At 43.1% G+C, this 23,305-nt stretch overlaps 5 protein-coding genes across 10 annotated transcripts; 2 read left to right on the top strand and 3 right to left on the bottom strand.

Annotated features, from left to right (window-relative positions):
* Nucleotides 1-5,765: 5,765 nt before the first annotated feature.
* ergic53 lies at nucleotides 5,766-8,802 on the bottom strand. 2 transcript variants are annotated; one of them, NM_176301.2, is made up of 5 exons: nucleotides 8,593-8,802; nucleotides 7,687-8,405; nucleotides 7,136-7,611; nucleotides 6,763-6,888; nucleotides 5,766-6,697 (listed from the first exon to the last, which is right to left on the bottom strand). In NM_176301.2, exons 1-5 carry the CDS (start codon nucleotides 8,771-8,773, stop codon nucleotides 6,661-6,663), a joined length of 1,539 nt encoding a protein of 512 aa, NP_788479.1. In that variant the 5' UTR covers nucleotides 8,774-8,802; the 3' UTR covers nucleotides 5,766-6,660. The 2 variants fall into 2 exon arrangements, with proteins under 2 accessions (NP_788479.1, NP_524776.1); NM_080037.3 differs by having other exon boundaries at nucleotides 6,198-6,697.
* Nucleotides 8,803-9,275: 473 nt separating this feature from the next.
* On the bottom strand, nucleotides 9,276-18,535 carry foi (fear-of-intimacy). 4 transcript variants are annotated; one of them, NM_001300056.1, is made up of 6 exons: nucleotides 18,075-18,535; nucleotides 12,630-13,219; nucleotides 12,214-12,562; nucleotides 11,975-12,144; nucleotides 10,905-11,912; nucleotides 9,276-10,838 (listed from the first exon to the last, which is right to left on the bottom strand). In NM_001300056.1, the coding sequence occupies exons 2-6, from the start codon at nucleotides 13,056-13,058 to the stop codon at nucleotides 10,674-10,676; spliced, it is 2,121 nt and encodes a 706-aa protein (NP_001286985.1). In that variant the 5' UTR covers nucleotides 13,059-13,219; nucleotides 18,075-18,535; the 3' UTR covers nucleotides 9,276-10,673. The 4 variants fall into 4 exon arrangements, with proteins under 4 accessions (NP_001286985.1, NP_523974.3, NP_001261585.1 ...); NM_079250.2 differs by having other exon boundaries at nucleotides 9,795-10,838; NM_001274656.1 differs by having other exon boundaries at nucleotides 9,795-10,838; nucleotides 18,390-18,535.
* A 377-nt stretch (nucleotides 18,536-18,912) lies between these two features.
* Nucleotides 18,913-20,037, top strand: GstO1 (Glutathione S transferase O1). Its single transcript, NM_139980.3, has 4 exons — nucleotides 18,913-19,004; nucleotides 19,062-19,645; nucleotides 19,705-19,826; nucleotides 19,882-20,037. The coding sequence occupies exons 1-4, from the start codon at nucleotides 18,977-18,979 to the stop codon at nucleotides 19,910-19,912; spliced, it is 765 nt and encodes a 254-aa protein (NP_648237.1). The 5' UTR covers nucleotides 18,913-18,976; the 3' UTR covers nucleotides 19,913-20,037.
* Nucleotides 20,038-20,277: 240 nt separating this feature from the next.
* On the top strand, nucleotides 20,278-22,350 carry GstO2 (Glutathione S transferase O2). 2 transcript variants are annotated; one of them, NM_168277.2, is made up of 3 exons: nucleotides 20,278-20,378; nucleotides 21,461-22,047; nucleotides 22,107-22,350. In NM_168277.2, exons 1-3 carry the CDS (start codon nucleotides 20,348-20,350, stop codon nucleotides 22,242-22,244), a joined length of 756 nt encoding a protein of 251 aa, NP_729388.1. In that variant the 5' UTR covers nucleotides 20,278-20,347; the 3' UTR covers nucleotides 22,245-22,350. The 2 variants fall into 2 exon arrangements, with proteins under 2 accessions (NP_729388.1, NP_648236.1); NM_139979.3 differs by lacking the exons at nucleotides 21,461-22,047; nucleotides 22,107-22,350 and adding an exon at nucleotides 20,558-21,368.
* On the bottom strand, nucleotides 22,290-23,227 carry se (sepia). The gene is made up of 3 exons (NM_139978.4): nucleotides 23,162-23,227; nucleotides 22,537-23,105; nucleotides 22,290-22,479 (listed from the first exon to the last, which is right to left on the bottom strand). Exons 1-3 carry the CDS (start codon nucleotides 23,187-23,189, stop codon nucleotides 22,345-22,347), a joined length of 732 nt encoding a protein of 243 aa, NP_648235.1. The 5' UTR covers nucleotides 23,190-23,227; the 3' UTR covers nucleotides 22,290-22,344.
* Nucleotides 23,228-23,305: the final 78 nt, after the last annotated feature.

The following is a 23,305-nucleotide window of genomic DNA, read 5'->3' as shown; positions in this document are numbered from 1 at the left end:
CGGGCCGATAAATCTCGGAACTGGCACACTCGCTTTACACACACGCCCGTTATGACTGCTGGCCAAGGAGGAGCAAGCGAAATGGATGAGCAGAACGCATCGACATGTGTCCTGGTGCTCCTGCTGCGTCATTGCTTTAGTTCCGGTTGAGTTTGTGCCAGCGCTCGCCAAGATTTATGTCACTTTGTTGGCCCAACAAAGAGGCCAGGGAGTTTGGTTTTCGGTAATGGCAAATAAAAACCCGATTCGCAAATCCTTTCCTCGAGTGACCCACTTGGGATTTGGGACTTGGGACTGACCAGCAGCGAGGAGCAACGCTAATTGAGCGATCTTCCGGCTGGCTAATGGGTTAAACCGGCCAAGCCGAATGCCCATATATCATGTGCTTGGGCCGTGATAATTTCGGCATTTTATCAACCAAAATTTAGAGGGTTCTTGACTCTGCCGGAGATTTATGGCCATCTAATTGAGTTTGTAGTTTTCCGAATGCATTTCTGGTTTCTAGTTGCGGATGAATCTGAGCTCTTTGGAGACGAATAAATTGGTTGAAATATAATAAGTTTTTTTCATATTTTAAGTACAACAAAAACTAGAAAAACTTGAAAAACGTAGAAATTTATGATGACAAGAAGTTTGAGTGTTTTCAAAAGAACTAATTGCTTGAAATTTGTAATTGCTTCTCTGTTTTTAGAAACTAGTACCAGACACTTACAAAATGTTTAGAAATTATTGCTAAACAAAAAACGGAAATAAATTCATATCCATTTCTTAATACCCATTAATTTAGAAATAAATGTATTATTTAGTGTAGATTCCGCTTACAATTGTTGGGAAATTCGTTTCGAAACCTTTAAATTCGATTTGCTTCACAATTATAAAGTGAACCGTCCTTTCTCCCCAATTTGTTTAGCATTCTGGAAAGGCGTAAACTCGTTTTCATATTGCCCGACAAATTCCCCACAAATTCGAAGCACTCGAAGGACATTTGCATGCGGGCAGCTATGAAAAACTTATATTGAGAACAATAAAAATTTATGAAAAGCCATTAGGGCGAGGCTGGAAAAACAAGCAAACGACTACAAATTGACGGCAGCCGTACGACCCAAACCCCTTTTGGATGAATTCGAGATCGGGATTGAAGCTGAATGGAAGGGGAGTTTTTGGCCACAAATTATTTTTATAGCTGAGAACGATCCCAGGCACGAGTATGGCGAGTTATGCGCCGGAGAATCCTATAAGCAATCCGAGACTAAGCTCGTGGAAGTGCCCGGATGGACGTCTCGGTCGTAAAAAGATGGAACAAGCCCAAAGGAGTGCACAGGAAGAAATCATTGAGACTTTAGAAAGAGTTTAGTATAAGAACTTATGGTAGTTATGTTAAAACTGATGCAAGCATCTTTCACTGATCTATGAAATGTAATCTGTTTGAATCTTAGATACTTTAAGACTTTGGAAGACCTTGGCAATCCATTATAGCTATTTGTGTTTCTTTTAGAGAATTCATTTCTCTGAGTGCAGTCAAATGTGAAACTGGAGTGTTGTGCCGTGTCATTGTCATTGCCTTTGTCACTGGCGTCTGGGGGCATGGACATGGAAGAGAGCGAATTTTAATTGATGACGATTTCATTAAAATTTCGTGGCGGCCGTGCTGAAAATCGACATCCTGCAACCCCGCAGCGTGTGGCAATAAAAATGCAAACAAGCGGCGCGTGGGCAATGTCCTTGCTCCAGGATAGGAGATGATGAAGATGATGACGCTGGGTTAACTCGCCCAGCCAAGTGTGAAGGATGCAAAAAGTTAATCGCTCAGGCGGACGACACAAGCCCAAACCCAAACCCAAACCCAAGCCCAAGCTCAAGCACTTTGTATCTGGCCAGATGTGTTAATGTTTCTCGATTCCAGCCCAGGCTGGAGGGGTATTTTTTATTGCCCTGTCCAGGACATTCGGCATCCTGCGGGATGTGTGTGTTTGCGCACTAAGTAAATTGCGTAAATTTATGGCTGCGTAAATTGTTTAATGACTCAACAGTCTATTTATCCTGGCGAGGCCATGCACCGACTTGGCCTAATGGCCATGTTGAGGTTGAGTTCGTATCCGAGGATTTGGAATTTGGCTTGGAGTCAGGGGTGTCAAGTGGAGGAGGTGGTGCAGTGAGCTTGTTAAAAGTTCCATTCGTTTAAGGCATTTATTGACATTTCAAGGCATTAAAATGTTTATTTGCAGCGTGTAATTGAAAGTTTTATTAAATTTTTTTCAATAACTTGGATCAATTTTTTGATTAATGCCTCCTAAGAACTACTAGGAACACCTATATTTCCGTATCTTTATTAAATTTTTTCTATATTTATATTCAAAACAAATTTATTCGCTCTATAAAATCGTGCATTTCCTTACCAAAACTCTAACGTATAGCATCCATTTCGAAATGCATTTTATCTTAATAGTCTTCACTTAATTTTCCCGAAATGAGCATTTCATTTTAGTTTCTGGGACCGCTGACATGTCACTATTCACAGGACGGCCGCTTATCCTGGCTAAAGGATCTGCCCCGCTGAGACATAGGCAGCAATTAAGCAGGCATTAAACATGTAAACTGCTCGCAACGCCCCAGAGATCAAGGATTGGGCAAGGATGAGCATGGATGAGCCAGAGGATACCAGGGCGATGGAACCCCTCACCTTGTGGGGGTTGGCTGTTCAATTCCGTTTCCAATTCGCTGACTTGTCGCACCCAGTCAAAAAGCTGAGGACGATAAACGGCGCTGATAGCACAGCATTTATCAAGGAGCTCGGAACAGGCTCAATTGAGTTTCAAATTGATGTCACCATTATCGGGAGCTGTCATCTAAGGACCTGGTTGGGGTGACATCTACATGAGGGATGCGATGAATCGCAAAAGGAAAAAAAAAAGAAACATATAACAACAAGGAGGAGGGGCAGCGATGTATTCCGTATTTATTTATAATTTTTTCATCATTTATCAGCGATACTACTTTCTCACAATCCCGCAATTGCATATTTATGTAGATGTGCACTGTGCAATTTCAGTTTGCGCTTCGATTTAAGTGCTCATAAATAAAAATCCAAGCGAAAATCCACCCCGGAAAAGTGTGGACTGGGAAAATGTTTGGAGTGGGTGGGGGGTGCACAAATGGTATGGCGTCCACCCCGGGCAAACTGTCAAAAAGGCAACGGAAAGTTTGTAAACAAAACTAATGCCGACATGGGTGTTGATAAAGTTCTCCAAGCTTGTGGCACCCCAACCACTGCCGGCTTATTGAATTGCCCTACACGCTTGATTGCCCGCTAAACGGATGACAGGAGCAGGGGGTTTTCCCGGATTTTTCCGGGCCTTTCCCCTCGACCAGGAGGCGAGTTTGCCCATTCGATTCGTGTGCGACATGTGGATTCGTCATACCAAAAAGCGCAAAATATTATCCAGGCCCGACTTTTGTTCTGGTTTCGCTTGCAAAAATGAATCACAAAGGGCGCAGGACTCAAAGTGCAGAATGCAGCCCAGAAGGATGAGGGTTTCAATGGGGGACACCCATTTGCCAGCTCGCTTCAATTGAATTGTGACTTGTGTCTAATGGACTATCCTTTGTCATCCGCCGACCCGCGACTTAATGGCCACGGGAAACTAAAGCAGTTGCACAAACATCCAGCAGCCGAGGAGCAGTTCTCCCATTGTCCTTGCACTTTGTATGGGAGTGTTCCTGCTCTAAATTCGTTGGAATGCAGATGGAAGGATTTTAAATTGCTGCAGGAATCATTGATAAAGAAATCAAGCGAAACGAAAAATTCAATTCTTTCAACTCATAAATCTTTAAATTCGCTTGGAATAGATCGAACACTATTTATAGTTTGGGAAATAGCAGTTAATGCCAATTTACTTTGATAAATGTACATGGAAAATCCATCTGTAATATATTACGATATATACAAATATATACAAGTGCTAGAAAACTTTCTTTCTAAAATTTCCTATAACAATTTGATGAGTCTGTATCAATTTCAACTTGGTCCTTTAATCCTCGTTCGGGTCATTAGCAAATTACGTAGCGAATTTCAATTTACGGATTAGCTACAAAGTTCGTAATCCGGTGACGACCAATTTGCTTTCTTCGCCGACCGATGAGGAAAAGAAATCTGCCCAGATCGGATGACAGTTATGGAAATTTATGATTCATTGCGAGGCATTTGGGTAGCTTGCTCTGTGGTAGCAATGTAATCCATTTGTTTGCGCAACATTTGTCACGCTGCTGCCGCTGCTCCTCCTTTGGCAGGATATGCAGGACATGGTCTGGGGATTTGTCAACATCGAAGGATACTTACTTATATCGCACCGATATAGCCAGACAGATCCACCCCGTTACATCGTAACTACTTTGACTTTGATTTTATGTGTCCCCTTTTTTTTCTCAAATGTTTGGCAAATGTTGCAAACTGTCGTCCTCGTTTGTCGGTTTGCTGATTGGAAGAGGGAGGCAATAAGGACATTCGGGAGGGGATTTATGAATTTCATTTACTAATGGATTGTGGTGAGCTCTGAAATTCCACAGATGTGTAAATATGCAATATGGATTATTAAAGTTTTGACATCCTTTCACGGCTACTCATCCCATTTGATTTGGGAAATCAAACTGATCTGGATGGTTAAATGGATTGGAAACTATTTAGTAAATTTAAGGGTCTTAAAATTGTTTAGTATAGCTCTAATACATCATTACAAGAAATATTATAATATAAACAATTGTTTGTGTATTTTCCAAAGTAATAAGAGTCAGAATACTTCATAGCATATATTGTATCATGTCGGCACCTTTTCATACTTTTGGTTCAATAAGACTTTTCCTTAAGGTTTTTCTATTTTAAAACTTTAATTTGCACAGTAATGTATTTTTTGAGTAGTACATTTGCACTACATTGAGTAACATCATATCAAATAATTTACCTTAATATTGATATCAATGTTATTTGTTACGGCAACTTTTAAGGGGTTTCTATAACTATAAGTACGAACTTAAAAAACATGTACTAGATCATGATTTAGTTTAGTTTGCCGTGTGTAAATCGTATACTATGAAGTCAGTTTTGTTGCAGTGCACACATCCCATCCCTGCTGGAAAAACCCAACGGCACGAAACCATTTTCTCTGTTTGCAAGCCTCATGCCGATTGGCTGTTATAAAAAGTTAATAGCCGTTCAAGTCCCCCTTCCAAACCACTTGGAAACTGGTCCTGCTCCTGCGCAGTGAAAGTATATAGGAAACGGAGCACATAGGCGAAGCTACCATCCAACCGCACACCAGAACTGTGTAACCCATTCCCCGATCCCGTAGAGAATTTATTGCATGGGCCGCGACTGCCGTTGGCTTCTGTCCATCTATCTTTGGCTGTGCTTTTCCTGGGATTTTCCCCAATGCGATGGAATGGGTACTCAGACCACAGAGGACCTGCCCACAATGCCACCATTGGCAGTTACATTTTATGGCCAAAGTTCACCAGAACCCAACTCGTTCCCCAGCCCCACGCATTCTGGCGACCAAGTGGCGCCATTTTTGCCGCATTGTCATCGATGGGAGGATGAAGATGGGGATGGGCAACTGACAGGGATTCTAGTTTATGCTTGCGAGGACTTTTCAAGAAATAAACTTTTTCCTCTGTCGACATCAGCGAAAATAATATCGCATTCGGAAAAGTATAAAAATAAAATGAGGACGCAGATTAAAACTATCAAGTTGAACAGTTGGAGATAGATTTTTCTATAAATTGATTTTTATTTTCACTTTAAACATTTCTATCGAGACTGGAATGGACAACATATATAAAAACACACTTCACTTCAATTGTTTTATAATTTATCAGTATGTATATTAAGATTATTCAGTAGAAAACTTCCTTACATCGCACCAGTGACGATGCGAACCGAACAAAAACTTAGTGAGACAGTTCATCATAATTATTAAATTAATTCACTTTCTGGCGTAATAACAAAAATGCTGGCTAACTAGCTTTGTTGACCATTTGGCGCATGAAAATGGGAAAAAAGATTTATGTTGCCAATTCAGTTTCAAGAGCCGAGCCTGATGGATTCATCTCAACTCTAAAGTATACAAGATATTACAAAAATTTGCTACGTTTACGGAATTTTCGTACTTATATAGATTTTGCCATTTTTATTTTTATTTTTTTTTAGATAGATTTTCTTGTGCTTCTTATAAATGCCTGCACACATGATATGCAGAGTTGAGAATGGAGTGAAACTTTCGACTTGACTTGCTAAAACAAATATGAAACATCTTCTGTTGGCTATTACTAAGGGAAGTTTGTCTTGTGGCTTCTTCGACGGTTTCTTCGTTTTGTATTGCGTGGCATTGTCATGAGGCATACATCATTGATCAAATTTCTTGTTCTTGCTTTGATTAAGTAACGACTTGAGTTTGTATTCGTGACCTGACTTCTTAAACAGACTTCTATTTAAAAAACAAACAGTTACACATAATGGTAGAGCATGCTACGCTGAAGTCTTAAATCTTTCATTTTAACTAAATTTAGTTGCTGCCTAGTCAGGTGTGCGAATCTGTTTCCTCGTGATTTCTGTGGGTGTATGCTTGTGTGTTTGTTATTCGTTACGATCCCAATAAGTCGCGAATTCGCCTAATAGAACTTTTTCGCCTGTGCTTCGCTGCGGTTTCTGCAAGGAATAATAAGTTAGATTGTTTAGTTTCGAATCCACGCTTAAAGATTCCATGAACTCACTTGAAGACGTTGTAGATGAAGACTAGCAGCAGTTGCACAACAGTTACGCTTAGGAACAATGTGACTCCAACGCAATTGCCCGTGGGACAATTGGCCACCTGCGCTGCTCCCTGTGGCGCTGCCAATCTGCAAGGTAAGGGAATGCATATTGAGTATCAAGGAGGTACTTAAAAGATGACAATAAAGTATAATAGTCTAAAACTCATAAACATGTTCCTCTGAATCAAACTTGTTAAAACTCTAATTTCATAATGTGGAATACGAAAAATTAGTATAAATATGGCTGAAAAGGTTAAAATTAATTCGAGCTCAGAATAACTTCGATGACAACAGCTTTAGGAAACTTAAAATAGACTTTGAGCGTATTCCTCACCTTTGGCCCACGTGGGTGATGCCCTGCTTGACCTGATTCATGCCATCGCGCATCTCGGCGATGAGCGTTTGTACATCATAGCCGGTGGATTGGATTTGTGCTGTGGGCGCATGCTTCTGATTCGTTTGAATGTTATCAGTGCGCACATTGATATCGCCAACCAGTTGACGAATCTCGCGGATGGAACTGAGCAGCATGTTCTGATTAGTGAGCAGAAGATCTACATCGCTCCTGCTGACTGCGCCAACGGGCAGCTGTTGCTGTGGCACTCCGCCGGCGGCGGGCGGAGGCAGAGCCTGTCCAGCATTACGTGAGACCAGCGACAGCGTGGTCTCCTGGCGGCCAATAATCTCATCCACTTTGCGGGAAAGTTCGCGTAGGTGATCGGCAATTTGGCTCTGACCCTGCCAGATCTGACGCAGCTCACGCTGGTTCTCCGACTCGTAGAACTCCTCCCAGTCCTCCTCGTCTTTGTGCTGTGGGATTATACGAAAGTTGATTATCAAAACTAGCGATAAGACATCTTTATCAGCTGGCTGCGTGGCAATTACCTCGTCGGGATGGTCCTTCTTGTACTCCTGCTTCTGTTTCTCCAGTTTATCTTGGTATTCCTTGTACTCTTGCGTAAGCTTCTCCTGGTTTTCCACCTTGGGCTGCTCCTGAACTTGTCCAGCGGCATGCAACGACGTGGTCAGGAAATGGAACACATCGTGGTCATCGGCCAGACCGCCCGTGGCGGCGGAAATGCCAAAGTAGCCGTTCTTGGGCAGATTGACGCCATCCGCTCTCAGACACAGCTCGTAGTCATCGTTGTTGTTGGACATTCCGTTGTGGATCATGACGGTAAGCACGTTGTTGTAGTACTCGATTCGCGCCCGTGTAGGGAAGGGCTTGTTACGGAAATCCCTGAGGCAACCGCTCAGGAGCTGAGTGGTTCCATCTTCGGCATGGTCATACAGCTTGGTGCCATCATTGAGCACGGCACTGATGTAAGGATTGTTGTGCTTGTTGTCATTATCGAAGGAATCGAACATGATGGCCAGACCATTCCAGCGGTCCGAGGATCCGAACACAGGCCCATTGTAGTCACCCTTTTCCGTGGTGTACCAGAAGGCCAATCCATCGGCTCCGATCCTGCCACGTCCCGTCACCCGGAACACGATCTCCACGTCCCACCAGTCGAAGTTCGTCTGTGACTTTGTCCAGATGGCACCCTTCTGTGAGCGCAGCGATGGCGCCACGCGCACACTTTCCGAACTGGCGATGGCATCTGAAATGAGGAGCAACAAGTTGTGGCTATAGAAACACCCGAAACCGTGGTCAAAACGACATCCAAACAAAGTGCCTGCGTGTACACTTGGCCGCCTCGCGCCATCTCGCTCGCACCCATGGCCGCAGACCAGCAGCGAGTGGGCCAAAACAACTGACGTGGAGCTGCGTCTTCCACTCGTACTCACTTCCCCCGTACTCCCAAAACGGCACGGTGCCGTCTTTCTGTGCCAAATACGGCGGCTTGAACGAGTACTTGTACTCGAAGCGACGGTGCACGCCCACGGCTCCAGGACTCAGATTGCCGGTCGCCTCGGAGCTGGGATTCCACGCCAGGAAGCACAAAATGGCCAGGAATGTGGGCCGCATCTTTGCAATTATATGTTGACAACTAGTGGTGGGTGGGCGACGATGGTGCAAACTGATGATATCGATAACCAGCCGGCACCGATAGGCGGTGGTATCGCACTGGATGTTCTAAAAGCATTGTATAATTTAAAATCAAATATTATTTTATGTATTGTCTACCATTAACAATTAAGGTAATATAATATAAATTGATTAGAACATTTATTTAGGCCATCCTTCGTATATAAATGTTGAACTTAAATAAAACCAGCCATCCTATAACAATTAACTTCAGCTTAGATCACAATTTAAAATTCTATAAGATAAAAGTTTTTCCATGCATTCTAAGAAACAAGAACCAAGTGATCTAAAAAATATTCAGGCAGCGACAATACAATCGCTATCGATTTCGGTAGATTTTATATCGATATCGCAAATGCCCACCAAATTCAAAAGATCTTGTTATCACTTTATGATGTTGAGGTGGAAAAACATTTATTTTGAAAATTTAAAGTGTTTACGTCCCGTTAGAAAATAAACATAAATATAGCAAAATACGCGCCATTCGCATGTGCTTACATAGATACATGTTTATCAATACGTTATTGTAAAATTATTTCGTTAGTTGTTTCAATTGCCTTTTGCGTGATATCACCAAAGTAGTATTACATCCATATCTCCAAAATTCCTTTAGCACAGTTAGCACAGTGTGTGTATATATGTTTACATCTTTATTCTTTGTTTCTGATTTCCTACCGTTTGTAGTTTTCGTAGAGCTTACAGCTAGAATTATTATAGGTTTTAATGCCTCGGTAGCACATAGTGTGGGCTTCATAAAATATTGTTAGTTGCTCAGTTTACACAAGTGATAGCTTTGTGTGCAGATCGGTGTGTGGGGGATAGTCATTAGGGGCGATCGTGCCGCAAGTTTCGCCATTTTACAAATGTTAGTTACTTATTTTGAATCACAATCACTTTCGTGTTAGTTCTGTGCGCGATCAAAAGAAAAACTCAAATCGATTAAAACAAAATCAAAGTCTTTGTTTTAGCTTGATTTATTACAAAATTATAATTAAACGAAGGCGCTACAGTGTAGCGAAAATCTAAATTATGCATGATGGTGCAATATAATAATCTTTTCAATTTATTACAAATACGATAATAAATTAAGCTTAAATGGGTTTTGTGTACATTTCCCGAAAGAGGAAATATGCGTTCAAGTCGTTAAGTACTGTAGAAAATCATAACAGCGGTGGACATACCTTTATTTTGGGTTTAGAATGTTAAACTCGCATAAAGTAAACGTGCGCACTCTAGACTACAAAATACAAAAAGTATATGTATGTATACATATCCTACAATATATATGTATATTTATATATAATATATCGTAATTTTTAGGTTCTCTTTCGTGTATAAGATCAGTAATTAGAGGATTGTGGGATCCAGATCCAATCCATTTTTTGTTACTTCCTTTTCTCATTTGACAGCATCACGGCATGCTTTTCAAATGTTTTCATCTAAATTCAAGATCACTTTATAACCTAGCCAATTTCAAGACATCTTACATTAAATTGGGTGTGAAATGGATTCGAACGCAGTTCAATAGCAAAATTAGGAACGAAAATAAAACGAGTTTGATGAATTGCGTCGCTTGTGTGTGGGTGTGAGGTTGTGTGTTTCATAAACTGGATAACAAATGCGTTTGATAAGCGCCAACCGGCTGTGTCTGTGGTTCTGTTTTGTCTAACTCTGTGAACTAATAATGTAAACAACAATGTAATGAAATTATACAAAAAATAATAATTCAAGAGGTTCTATAGGCTTGGCGGAAAAAATGCAGTTAATACACAAGATTCGCTGCAATTCACATAATACGCTACAAGATTCGCTGCGGTTGGTTACAATTTCACTTATGTTATTAGTGCGCGTGCTGGTGTGATGCGGCTCCCGCTGTGCCGAACGCGCTCATCAGATCGCCCTCGTAAAGGGCAATCAATAGCATTATCCCCACTCCGCTGAGCATGCCGAGAATCTGCAGCAGAAACTGGCCCAGTGATTTGTGCGAGGCCGAGATCTCTGGCATCTGACAAATAGAACAAAATCATAAATAAGTAATTGTATAAGGGTACACCTTCTGTTGACCACTCACCATATCGACTAGGGCAATGTAGATGAACAGACCCGCAGCCACGGCAAACATCCACTGGGCCACATCCTGCGATTGTCCAAAGGCAATGCCAAAGATCATGCCGATGAAACTCAGGACTCCAGTCAACAGGTTGTAGTAGACGGCCGACTTTACCGACATGCCCGCTTTTATTAAGATGGCAAAGTCACCCAGCTCGTGTGGCAATTCGTGGCAGAAGACAGCCAGCGATGTGGAGAAGCCGCCGGCAATGTTTTCCGCAAAGGCTGCACCAATGGCCATGCCATCCGTAAAATTGTGCAGACCGTCACCCATGATAATCATCCAGGCCACGGCGCTCAACGTTTCCGGCGGCGAATGGACGTGTCCATGGCGATGACTGTGACCGTGATGCGAGGACTCGTGCTCCCGCAGGATCACAGTCACATGATCGTTCCGGCTGTCCTTATCCTTTGCCTTGTTTACTGCGTACACGGCGTTTCCGTCAAGATCCGTGACAATTGTGTTGCTATCCTGGCCCTCATGATTCTGCTGGTGGCTATTGTGCTTGTGGTTGTGATTATGGTGATTCATTTCCACGCAGTTCGTGTGCAGCGGTGATATTAGGGACTCGGCAGCGGCGGCCATGTCATTGGATCCATCATGATCGCCCACACCGTTACGTAGCTCCGCTACTGAAGGTGCATCTCCGCCAGCGCCCGCCGCTACATCGAAGGGAAGGTGCATCCACTCACTCTGCTTGTTGTTCATGGTGATCTCGTCGTAGCAATATGGATAGGAGCTGTACTTTTGCTTGCAGATCTTGTCGCCGGCCACGGAGTTGTTTACCGACGAGTCCGGATCCCGCATCACCTTTGCCCGCGATGGTTTCTTTGTCTCCTTCTTCTCTACGCTCTTGCGCCACTCAGAGATCATAGTCAGCGCATGCTCCATCACGTAAAAGAATATGATGCCACCTAGGCAACCCAGTCCTTTCATGATCATCCCCCGCTCATCCTGGCCTGCAAGAGACTATAAGTTTAATGTTAGTCATGGCTTCGGACTAACCCATCACAATAATCAGCTTTACTCACATGAGGCAGCAAGTGAAGTAGGGCATCGCCAGTCATCGTACCAACGGCCAGCGCTACCAGATATTGAATGATGTACTTGTAATACCTGGAACCCATAAACGGTATGATGGCCACGCCTACCAAGCCGAGAATGCCGCAGGCAAACACAGATATAAAAGCATAGATCCATACTGCAAATAATACAAAACAGATTAGTTAGGGACAATGGATGGGCCTCAAAATTAAGTCTGAAATCGCACCATAGAATATATCCTTGTCCTTCTCTGCTTCCAGCAGTTCTTCAGTGGTATCAATGTCGGACAAGATAGCAGGTTCTATGCATCCGCCGCTCTGGGCTTTCAGCTCATATAGGAGAATCGGACACAGATGTAGCAAGTCCTTATCGCTCAGCGTAAAGTTCTTGGCCTCTTTGCCGAGTGGGTGTGTGTTGTTGTTGGGCAGGGATGGGCATATGACGTTGGAGGTGGTGCCATTCTGGATAAGCGTGCAGTTGTTTAGCTGCAGACTGTGATCTTCTTCTTCGTGATGATGAGCATGGTGATGATCGTGGGGCTGGACGTGATGCACAAGGCGACTACCAGGAACGCACTTTAAAGTAAATAAAAAATCGGGAGTTAATCAGCAATAAATATGAAATAGTCATCACTATACTCACAGTTCCCTCACTTGCCCCACTGGCCAACGAGTGGAGGCTGAGCTGCTGGAGTAGGCCATCGAATCCGCTGCTGTTCATCAGCTCATCCTGGGCCATCAGCTTCTCGAGATAGTACTGGGTGATCTGCGGGACGCGTGATTCGGATGTGGGGCCATGCTCATGGCCAGCATGGCGCTTTTCTCTTCTCGATGGCGGGCTGATGCTGTAGTTGAAGGTGTCGTCGTCGCCAGAAGCGGATCGCTGCTGTCGCCGATCGGTGGTTTCACTGGATGGACTTAGGTTCGTGTAGACGCGGGCATTCAACTGGTCCTGGCTGTTGTGGGTCGTGACCCGCGCCGGTCCCAGCAGACTCTCGATGTGATCCTGACAGTGCAGACGGTGTGCACAGAGTAGGCACACCACGCATACAGCCATTATGTGACGCGCCATTTTATAGGCCCGACTTGCTTTCGTTCCACTCTTCCACTCCTAGGACTAATGCTACTGACTCTGACTCTCGTTTCGGTTTACTGCCCAGCACTGTTGGCTATAATCATTATATATCCGCCGAGATCAGTCAGTCGTCAATTCACTCGCTTATTTCGTTCGATCTGAAATTGAATGGGAATGTCAGCAGGAGATTAGCCAAAAACGAAAACAAGTACACATCAAGCCAACACACACAATTCTATTTGATTAAGAATCATTTATGGGTTTGCCGCTCCACTGTCAGCCCCTTATTACCATCCCACACTCATTAAGCCAGAACCGATTTACAAAGGCCATTTGCCCATTGCATAACCAAAATAGCCAGCGAACCAAAGCGGAAGTTCAAGATCGTTCGTTGGTGGATCGACACCTCCAAATATGGGACAACGAACAACTGGTTTTAGGTGCTTCAAGATCGCCATAAATGGGCGATTTCGCTGCATTCGTTCTTTCGGTAGAGCAATGGATAATAGATCACTTTAATTAGATATGCATTTTTTTATATTTTTTTTTTTAGAAACTAACCACAGTTGAGTGTGTCGAACCGTTCGAAAATTAAATAGTCTACTGTATTTTCTTCAGTTTTTTATCACTTTGAAACCCCATTTAATGCACATTGCGTTAACATTCCTACTTCTTATCAGAGCATTTGCTTTTCAAATCACAATCTCATATTTAACTGGCTTCTTCTATAGACTCTTTTCAATGTCAGAATCAAAATGTTCGATTCAATAGCGCTACACTACACTGCACGAAAATCGAATGAGAAGTTACATAACGATAGCACATTGATATTTACTAACTGCGGCTAATCGGCCAACTTGTTTTTTGCTCCTAGTCGGGAGCCAAATTGTTGGATGCCATGCGGCTTCTTCGATGAGCAAAATGCGAGTGGCACGCGGCAAAAAGGAAATTCGCCAGGCGGTACTGGAATTTTTCCTAAAACCAGCCAAGACCACCCCCCCTCCCCCTTCACCCGTCTAACAAACCGAAAATTAGTTTGTTATTGTAGTGGGATTGCAACAACAACTTGTTGGGACTCGGACAATTTTACAATTGCGCATTAATGGCAGTTAGTTCAACGGTCCTGCATTGAAATCCAATTTATTGATAAAACTTTGGCGAAAATTTACGACACAGGCACAGATACAGATACACGTGGGTGGATGGGTGGCTCGCTGGTTATCGACTTAATAAAAGCGAAAGCCAAAACCACTATAGGTAATAATAGAAACGTCATTGTTGTTGCATTAAGTTATGATGGCGGTATGATGGCGTCAAGGTCACAGGAAGTGGGCGTGCACCCGCGGCATTGACAAGGACACACGTCGCCTTGGCAAGGGGTTAAGTGTTAAAGGTTGAGGCTGCTGCTGCTGCTGCTGCAGCTGAAACTCTGGCACTTGTTGAGGAAATTAACTGCCAAACTGCCAAAGGAAATTTGCGAAAAACTTAATTTCAGGGCAATAAAAATCAATCAACGAAGCTCCGATTTGCATACAAATTCTCCAAATCAGATCAAACACAATTCATCGGCAATATTCCCAATCAATCCAGCAAACTCAGTCAATTGGTCAAGTGCTGCCGCCATTGACCGACTGTTTCATTTGTATTTAGTGCTGTGTTATTTTTATTATTATTTTTTCTTTTTAAATCAAGCCTCATTTAAATTCTGTTCGCGTGATTTGAATGGAACCACTGCGAGAAAATGTTTTACGATCTCGTTTTTATGATGGCGTCAATGCTATAGGGCATTTTTATTCGGGGCCCATCAATTCATTTCACTTTCTTCCACACCACATATATGTTTATATTTTTTAAAATATCTTGAATGCTTTTCGTAACGAGTTGAAAGATGATTTAAGGGAAAGAAACACTAAACCCAACCGATCTGCGATCCTCACCACCAGTGAGCTTTGCAAACGCTTTGCAACTGAGCGGCGCGCGTCGCTTGCGGTTCGATTTATAAGCCAGTTTCATTGCTGGCTAATTGAGTGAGTGTGTACGTATGTATGTCTGTATATATGTATATTTGTGTATTATATATCGATGTGCATATGACTGGGGACCACATTAAAGCATACCCACATCGAAGGCGTGCTAACTTGGCGGGGCGTGGCTGATTCTGTACCATGTCCAATGTCGACGAGAACGAAAATTAGAACTCAATGATTCCATCTTAATTTTGAGCTCTTAGCCAAAATACTTAATGCGGTTCGAACTAAGATCTAATTAAAACGTCAATATTTTAGCAGATCAACGTATTATTATTTTTATTCCATTCAAACTAATTAATTTAAAAAAAAAATAATTTTTTGGCCAGCCTTCAATAATTTAATTATTTTACCATTGCAATCTGGTGGTCTGAGAATTTTAAAAAAATGTAATCTGAAAGTACTATTAGTACTTCTATTAAATTTACTTACTATTTTTTCAATATAAATAAATAAATAAACTTTAGGAAAAACTGCTTTGTTTTTATTGTTTAAAATTGCACTTTAAAATCGTACATATCGAGAGGCTACTGTACCAAAAACGTACGATTAGATTTGCTGAATCGACTTTAGTTCGCATAACATCTCCATATCGAAAATCGCACGCGTCTGTTTTTTCCGAATTCTCGTGGTAATTGTATAGTCGGCAAGTCACTGAACTCGCTGCTCTCTGAATTCCATGTGTACACCAAAATTTCGCATGATATCTCCAACGAATAGTGCTGTCCCATACGGATTAAATTTCCGCAGAGTAACCCTTTTTAGATGCGGAAAGCTTATGCAGCTGAGTCAGCATAAATGAATTTCATATACATAGAACCTCCACATAAATTCGTTTGGCATCGCAAAAGATCTCCATGCTGAAATTTCAGGATAAGGGTGGGTCTCATTTCGCAAATTGTGAAATTCCAAAACGTTCTGATTACTTTTCGATGAGTCAACATCATGAAATTTCACATTAAATCTCAATTTCATATACTCAAAATTCCTGGAACCCATTCCACATTTTATGCTTCGATCGCACAATCAAATTTCGCATGACATCCGCACAAAAAGCCTAAAATTGAACACGCGATCGCTCAAAGTTCAATAGATAAAACTTGATGAGTAAATTTCACATGATATGTACATACATGGTATCTCCACGTTTTTAGGCCCCTGACACTGCATAATATCTCGTTTTATACATGTCACAACCTTAAACTGCGAAATTAAATCTAGAAACGTACTCGTAGAACTCCTCGCAAGATTTATGAACAACTACTATGCACAATCTACAGTTTGTTTAGCCTGAAATTTCCACCGTACATCTACATCTCCAGATCGTCTCTCTACCTGCTGAGCAATTTATCTTTTATCTTGGCCGCAACACAAACACGAAATTCATACCTGAAACTTCAGCGAAATAACCTGCGAAAAGGTGTACCCAAGAATCCAAGCACATACATACACACACAAATTTGGGCATTATCTTTTTTTTTTTTTGTTTTTTGGTTTCTACCTTTTCATAAGCCAAAGCTTGATGTGAAATTTCAGCAGTGTGTTTAGGAAGATATGAAAAACCTCGCGTCATGTGATGGCCACATGGAACTGAAGTTCTGGATGGGTAGAAGCCAAGTACACACAACTAGACTAAGCTGAGGTCAATCACGTCGGATTCAGATTCGGACTCGGTCTCGGAATCCGAATGGACAGCTACGGATCCAATCCGATTGGATCAAATCCGTACGGAACGAGGCTCTGACCTTGCCATGCTCGCCGTCTGCTGAATTACATACTATGTACGCTGGCTGGCTGGCCGGTTTAGTATTCAGCTAGTACGACCCACCAAGTGACACATAACTGATGTTGAAGGGCTGGCCATATGCGATAAATAATTCATCTGGGGGCATCGAAATGATCGTGGATCGCCGAGAAACGTTTGTTTTCCGTATTGAGTTGTTGGTTGCTGAAATGGTTGGCTGCCTCAGTTGTTGGCGCCTGGTTGCAAGGCATTCATAGCTGATATTGCATTTTTTTTTATTTGCAAATATACATATCAATTTTTGCAAATTACGCTGGCTCATGAATAATTGATTGGCGGCGGGCGTTTGGCGGAGAAATGGAAAAGTTCGCGCCCGATAAGGATGCTTCCCTTTTGGCCACCACCGGCACCACTATCTATGATTCATGCACCACCTACACTTCTAAAAAAAAAAAGACAAAAACAACAGAACTATGTGGAAGGCAGCCAAAAGTGCGAAAGGAACACATGTTGATATATGGGTCAGTGGCGATAACAGTGACGGCTTCCAAAGGGGGTTACGCATCCGGAATACAACTTAAATATTTCATATCCCTCAATGCGCAATACAAATATAAAATCTAATGACGTTATGTGTAAGGTGATAAGAGTATTTATTTACGCAAAATGTAAGCTGTGTACGTCGAACACGTGGATTGTAATTGTAACTATGATCGTTTGGATAAGTCTATTGATTTAAATAGAGAGAATGCTAGAGATAAAGCATACGCGATGTGAAGACTCATCCACGTTGTCTTCCCCCTTGAAATCTTATCTAGCCCCGCCAGTGGATGATAAGCATTCTGGCCCGTTTGATAACACTAATTCCATTGATTTTGCGTAATTAGGCTCTGAAGATAGCGAGCATGGAAATGGTATCAGAATTGCGCTGAATTATGTATAGAACACATTGATGATGTCGATCGAAAATAGCATAAAAACGTGCTGAATATCAGTGTAGTTACGTGTGCATCTGCGTATGTGTGTGTACAACAAATACATATGGATGTAAGTGAGCGGGTGTCAAAATCACACGCACATGGAAATGTCCCGCTATAAATAAATACGAGTGGGTGGTGGTGGGTGGATTTTGGGCGGTGGGAGGTGGAATGGGGGCGCGTCGCATGCACTTTCCATTCTGAACGAACTTATGCCAAGATTAAACAAAGGCGAATAATTAATGCAAGCCCACTACTAACTCACCCGTAAATTTGCCGGACTGTTTAGCACATCGCACACTGTAACACACACTCACACAATTCCCACTAGAGTTATTGCGGGATCGAAGATAATGCTGGACGATTCTGGGAGCTATAGCTTTTGCCGATGCGGTGGGCGTGAATGAAAGAGGCCGTAGAGATTACGCCGAGTGTCAATTACGTTGCAATAATCTCGGTTTGGCACGGGAAATCGAATCGAAGCGAGTCCGCATGGAGCGGCGAGATTTGCACGGGATACGGAGTACGGGATGCGGCCACCAACACCAACACGGGCTCAGTTACGCAAGGGCGAGCTTACTGTAAACATTTTCCGGACACGCTAAACATATGCCGCAGCAGCCATCTCTCTTTCGCTCACACCGCCAAACACAAGAAATCCGCAACTAAAACAATTTTGTTATAACAATTATCGATAGGCGGTAGGGATGTGGAAAAACACCGAATCATCCGCGATAGGTATCGGTGTTCCGTTGCTATCAACGCTACACATCGATGGCGATCAATGTAACCTCTTGCAGCAAATATTAAAAACGATAAATATAAATTGATTTTAGATTAATTATGTATATACAATATGTATTTGGAGCAGTGATGCAAATAGTCTATTATGGATATATAACCATAAATTATTGAAATTAAAGTCCTAAATAATAGATGAATAGATGACTGAATTATATTTAAAAAAATTAAAGTTGTAAAAATTAATATTTAAGATTAAGATAGATTTTTTTAAACCGATTAAATAATAATTGATTAAAAATACATCAATCCTGTAAAAAGACAATACGTTATCGAGCCACCTTAACGTTTACTGTCAAATATCGATAATTGTCATAACCCGCAAAACAGGTTGTGTTCCTTTCCAGAAAAAATTGTATTGCCAATATGAGCAATACTCAGCACTTAACTATTGGTTAGTATAAGTTACTAAGTTCCAAATTCACATTTAAAAGGCGCATATATATTGCAGGCTCGCCAAAGCCCGTATTTCCGGATGATGGGATCTTAAAGCTGTATTCGATGCGCTTTTGCCCCTATGCACACCGTGTGCACCTGGTCCTGGATGCCAAAAAGATTCCCTACCACGCTATCTACATCAATCTTCGCGACAAACCCGAGTGGTTCTCCCTGGTGAGCAGCTCCACAAAGGTGCCGGCACTGGAGCTGGTCAAGGAACAGGGAAATCCTGTGCTGATCGAGTCGCTCATTATTTGTGACTACTTGGACGAAAAGTATCCGGAGGTGCCATTGTATCCCAAGGATCTGCTTAAAAAAGCCCAGGAGAAGATTTTAATCGAACGTTTCGGACAGTTCATCAATGCCTTCTACTACCTGTTGCTGCACGACAATCCCGAGCAGCTGGTTGACACCGATCACTATGCCGGATTGGTCGTTTATGAGGAGGAACTGAAGCGACGTTGTACCAAGTTCTTTGGTGGCGACAGCCCAGGCATGCTTGACTACATGATGTGGCCCTGGTGCGAGCGCTTTGACTCTCTGAAATACACTTTTGAACAAAAATTCGAATTGAGTCCGGAACGTTTTCCCACTTTGGTGGGTCCTATTGGTTTTCTAATTATGTCTTTTAAATTACCGAGATTGTTCTACTGCAGATTAAGTGGCGCGACTTGATGATCCAGGATCGTGCTGTCAAGTGTTTCTATCTGGATGGACAGACCCATGCCAAATACATGAACTCCCGGCGATCGGGCCAGGCCGATTATAATATGCTATAGTAAGATTTGAAGATTATACATATAATGTGTGACTGATCCATTTCTCGTTTCTAGCAATGAGGCCAAACGTGTCAAATTGGGGTAGTCTACGGGATGATGGCGTTTCCACTTCAGCATTGTACCTTTTGCACATATAACATGTAACACATGTACCTACTACGGCAGCATTATTGTGATTGAAAAATAAATCTTTGCATTTTCATTGTTTATACGGGTTGTAAGTACGTTTGTTTTAGAATTAGATTAATGAAGGTATGAATGATAAATGGATATGAAAATACTTATCTTAGAGTAGTCGTTTGTAGTCTTTAATATGTGGTCAAACAATTTTCTTAAATATGAGCTTAAGAATTTTAAATTCACCCGCTCAACAATCGAAATATATTCGATAAATTCACTCGTCCGGCGACTGCGACCACTTTATAAGGTACCGGAATCCCTCTATTTGTTGTCAGTCGATCGGAACTACTTTGCCACCAACATTTCACGTCTTGGGAATTATTTTAAAATTGTTAACAAAATGGCCCTGCCGCAAAAGCACTTCAAGAGGGGTGAGTTGGGGGCACTTCAAGGTCATCGGGATAGTGACGCTGCAAAAGTTGGCAATTGATTTCATAGTTTTATCTAGACCCCACTTTGAGAGGCGTAAATTACGCAGAGATAGAGCTTTAATTTTAGCCAAAGCATAATGGAAAACTTTCTGCTGACGTCACAAATCACCCTTCAACAGGTTCGCCCAAACCGGAGATCCCCGAGGATGGAGTCCTGCGTTACTATTCGATGAGATTCTGCCCGTACTCGCAGCGTGCCGGTTTGGTTTTGGCCGCCAAAAAGATTCCACATCACACGGTTTACATTGATCTTAGCGAGAAACCAGAGTGGTACATCGACTACAGTCCATTGGGCAAGGTGCCGGCTATCCAGTTGCCAAATCTGCCTGGACAACCGGCTTTGGTGGAGTCCCTGGTCATTGCCGAGTACTTGGATGAACAGTATCCGGGCGAGGGCTCCCTTTTCCCCAAGGATCCATTGCAAAAGGCGCTAGACAGGATTCTCATCGAACGCCTGTCGCCCGCTGTCAGCGCCATTTACCCCGTGCTGTTCACCAAGAATCCACCCGCTGATGCCATCAAGAACTTTGAGACCGCTCTGGATGTCTTCGAGCAGGAGATCACCAAGCGCGGAACACCATACTTTGGAGGCAACAAGATCGGCATTGCTGACTACATGATTTGGCCCTGGTTCGAGCGATTCCCGGCCCTCAAGTACACTCTGGATGAACCCTACGAGTTGGACAAGACACGCTATCAGAATTTGTTGAAGTGGAGGGATCTGGTGGCTCAGGATGAGGCTGTCAAGGCCACCGCTTTGGATGCCCGAATCCATGCGAAGTTCATGAAGACCCGCCATGAGAACAAACCGGACTACGATGTAGCCTTCCAGCCCTTGTAAAGGATGTATTAATGGATGACAGGAAGCAACATACTTAAACTAACATTGTGAAACCGCTTTTAAAAAAATATTAAACCCATATATAAAGTAGACCATCAAATGTTATTTCTACCTTTTCAACTGGGATTTGGGTCAGTGCTTTTATTCCTGCCAATTAATCAAGCTTACATTGATCTTACAGGTTCCACCAAGCCCGAGCTGCCAGAAGATGGAGTTCCTCGTTTCTTTTCCATGGCATTCTGCCCCTTCAGCCACCGAGTTCGTCTGATGCTGGCCGCCAAACATATTGAACATCATAAGATCTACGTCGATTTGATTGAGAAGCCTGAATGGTACAAGGATTTCAGTCCTCTGGGCAAAGTGCCAGCCCTGCAGCTTACTGGGGTGAAGGACCAACCGACCCTCGTGGAGTCGCTCATCATAGCAGAGTACTTGGACCAGCAATATCCCCAGACGCGACTCTTTCCCACGGATCCGCTTCAGAAGGCGCTGGACAAGATTCTAATCGAACGTTTTGCTCCAGTGGTCAGTGCCATTTATCCTGTGCTGACTTGTAATCCCAACGCTCCGAAAGATGCCATACCGAACTTCGAGAATGCCTTGGATGTTTTTGAAGTGGAGTTGGGCAAAAGAGGAACGCCCTACTTTGCCGGCCAGCACATTGGAATCGTGGACTACATGATTTGGCCTTGGTTCGAACGTTTTCCCAGCATGAAGATCAATACGGAGCAAAAGTATGAGCTGGATACAAAACGATTTGAGAAGCTGGTATGTTTAAGTAATCCAACATAAGATGATGCATGTATCTCATCAAAAATCCATTACAGCTCAAGTGGCGCGATTTGATGACCCAGGATGAGGTTGTGCAGAAGACAGCTTTGGATGTCCAGTTGCATGCTGAGTTCCAGAAATCGAAGACCCTTGGAAATCCCCAGTACGACATTGCCTTCAAGGGTACACCATAGAACGACAACTGGTTTAGACAAGATCAAATCTTTGGAACCGGTTATGGACTGCATTTATGTTTTATTCATTCCATGCGAAAAATTCAATAAACCAAGTGCATCAGGCATCCTTGACCAGCAGATTGTAATTGGGTCGACCCAGGCTCCGTGTACGCAGGAACTCCGCCTGAACCTCGGCCTCCATGTAGAAGGCCATCACAGCCGGATCTCGTTTCATGCGTTCCAGCCAAAGGGTCTGAAAAATGGTATACTAATGTACTTCATCACTCCTGGGATACACGGACCTGCTCACCAGCTGGGGGAAGCGACTCTGATCGTAGTTATAATCCTCTCCACGCTGCAACTTAAGGAGCTCGAGGCGCTCACACCAGGGCCAAATCATATAGTCCAGAATGCCCGTCTGCTCGCCACCAAAGAATTCCGTACCACGTCGAGCCAGCTCCCTTTCGTAGATGTCCAGGCCGCTCCAGAAGGGCTCCAGATCACCGCCATCGGATGCCTTGAAGAAGGCACCTAACACCGCTCTAAATCGCTCGATTAGTAACTTGTCCTGCACTTTCTTCAGCGGATCACGTGGATAGAGTGGTCGCAATGGATACTGCTCGTCCAGATATTCACAAATCAGTAGCGACTCTGTGAGCACAGGTGGTCCAGGTTCTCGCACGATTTCTAGAGCCGGCACCTTGCCCTGTGGATTCTTCTCCAGCAGCCACTCCGGCTTGTCTGTGAGATTAATGTAGATGCTGTGATACGGGATCTGCTTGGCGTCCAGGACCAGATGCACCCGTTGGGCAAATGGGCAGAAGCGCATCGAGTACAGGCGAAGGATACCATCTTCGGGAACATCCGGCATGGGTGAGCCTAGTGGGCGCATTTATTATCAATTATGATTATCCTGGTTTCCTGGCTCTACCCACCTTTTGCCAAATGCCTGCCGTTACTCATGATGTGCGTGCTCGGGTCCAGAGATGCAAGTGGTGATAGCGATTGTCATTCGAGTGATTTATAAAGTGCAGCTCACTGCCCTTCGCCGGTTGGCTTCGCTTACGCGGCTGAACTTG

Source organism: Drosophila melanogaster, chromosome 3L (genome assembly GCF_000001215.4).
Source record: "Drosophila melanogaster chromosome 3L".
NCBI lineage: Eukaryota > Metazoa > Arthropoda > Insecta > Diptera > Drosophilidae > Drosophila > Drosophila melanogaster.
The sequence above is the reverse complement of the archived record's forward strand: the minus strand, read 5'-3'. Positions and strand labels throughout refer to the sequence as shown.

Excerpts from the sequence above, each read along its gene's own strand:
- ergic53 (NM_176301.2), bottom strand. The coding sequence starts at position 8,773 with ATGCGGCCCACATTCCTGGCCATTTTGTGCTTCCTGGCGTGGAATCCC. Across the intron at positions 6,889-7,135 it reads ATCACCCACGTGGGCCAAAG|ATTGGCAGCGCCACAGGGAG; the intron begins GTGAGGAATACG and ends CTTACCTTGCAG. Across the intron at positions 6,698-6,762 it reads TTCATCTACAACGTCTTCAA|AAACCGCAGCGAAGCACAGG; the intron begins GTGAGTTCATGG and ends TATTCCTTGCAG.
- foi (NM_001300056.1), bottom strand. The coding sequence starts at position 13,058 with ATGGCGCGTCACATAATGGCTGTATGCGTGGTGTGCCTACTCTGTGCA. Across the intron at positions 11,913-11,974 it reads TACTTCACTTGCTGCCTCAT|TCTCTTGCAGGCCAGGATGA; the intron begins GTGAGTAAAGCT and ends TTAAACTTATAG. Across the intron at positions 10,839-10,904 it reads ACATTGCCCTAGTCGATATG|ATGCCAGAGATCTCGGCCTC; the intron begins GTGAGTGGTCAA and ends TCTATTTGTCAG.
- GstO1 (NM_139980.3), top strand. The coding sequence starts at position 18,977 with ATGAGCAATACTCAGCACTTAACTATTG. Across the intron at positions 19,646-19,704 it reads CGGAACGTTTTCCCACTTTG|ATTAAGTGGCGCGACTTGAT; the intron begins GTGGGTCCTATT and ends GTTCTACTGCAG. Across the intron at positions 19,827-19,881 it reads GCCGATTATAATATGCTATA|CAATGAGGCCAAACGTGTCA; the intron begins GTAAGATTTGAA and ends TCTCGTTTCTAG.
- GstO2 (NM_168277.2), top strand. The coding sequence starts at position 20,348 with ATGGCCCTGCCGCAAAAGCACTTCAAGAGGG. Across the intron at positions 20,379-21,460 it reads GCAAAAGCACTTCAAGAGGG|GTTCCACCAAGCCCGAGCTG; the intron begins GTGAGTTGGGGG and ends TTGATCTTACAG. Across the intron at positions 22,048-22,106 it reads CAAAACGATTTGAGAAGCTG|CTCAAGTGGCGCGATTTGAT; the intron begins GTATGTTTAAGT and ends AATCCATTACAG.
- se (NM_139978.4), bottom strand. The coding sequence starts at position 23,189 with ATGAGTAACGGCAGGCATTTGGCAAAAG. Across the intron at positions 23,106-23,161 it reads CGGCAGGCATTTGGCAAAAG|GCTCACCCATGCCGGATGTT; the intron begins GTGGGTAGAGCC and ends TGCGCCCACTAG. Across the intron at positions 22,480-22,536 it reads AGAGTCGCTTCCCCCAGCTG|ACCCTTTGGCTGGAACGCAT; the intron begins GTGAGCAGGTCC and ends ACCATTTTTCAG.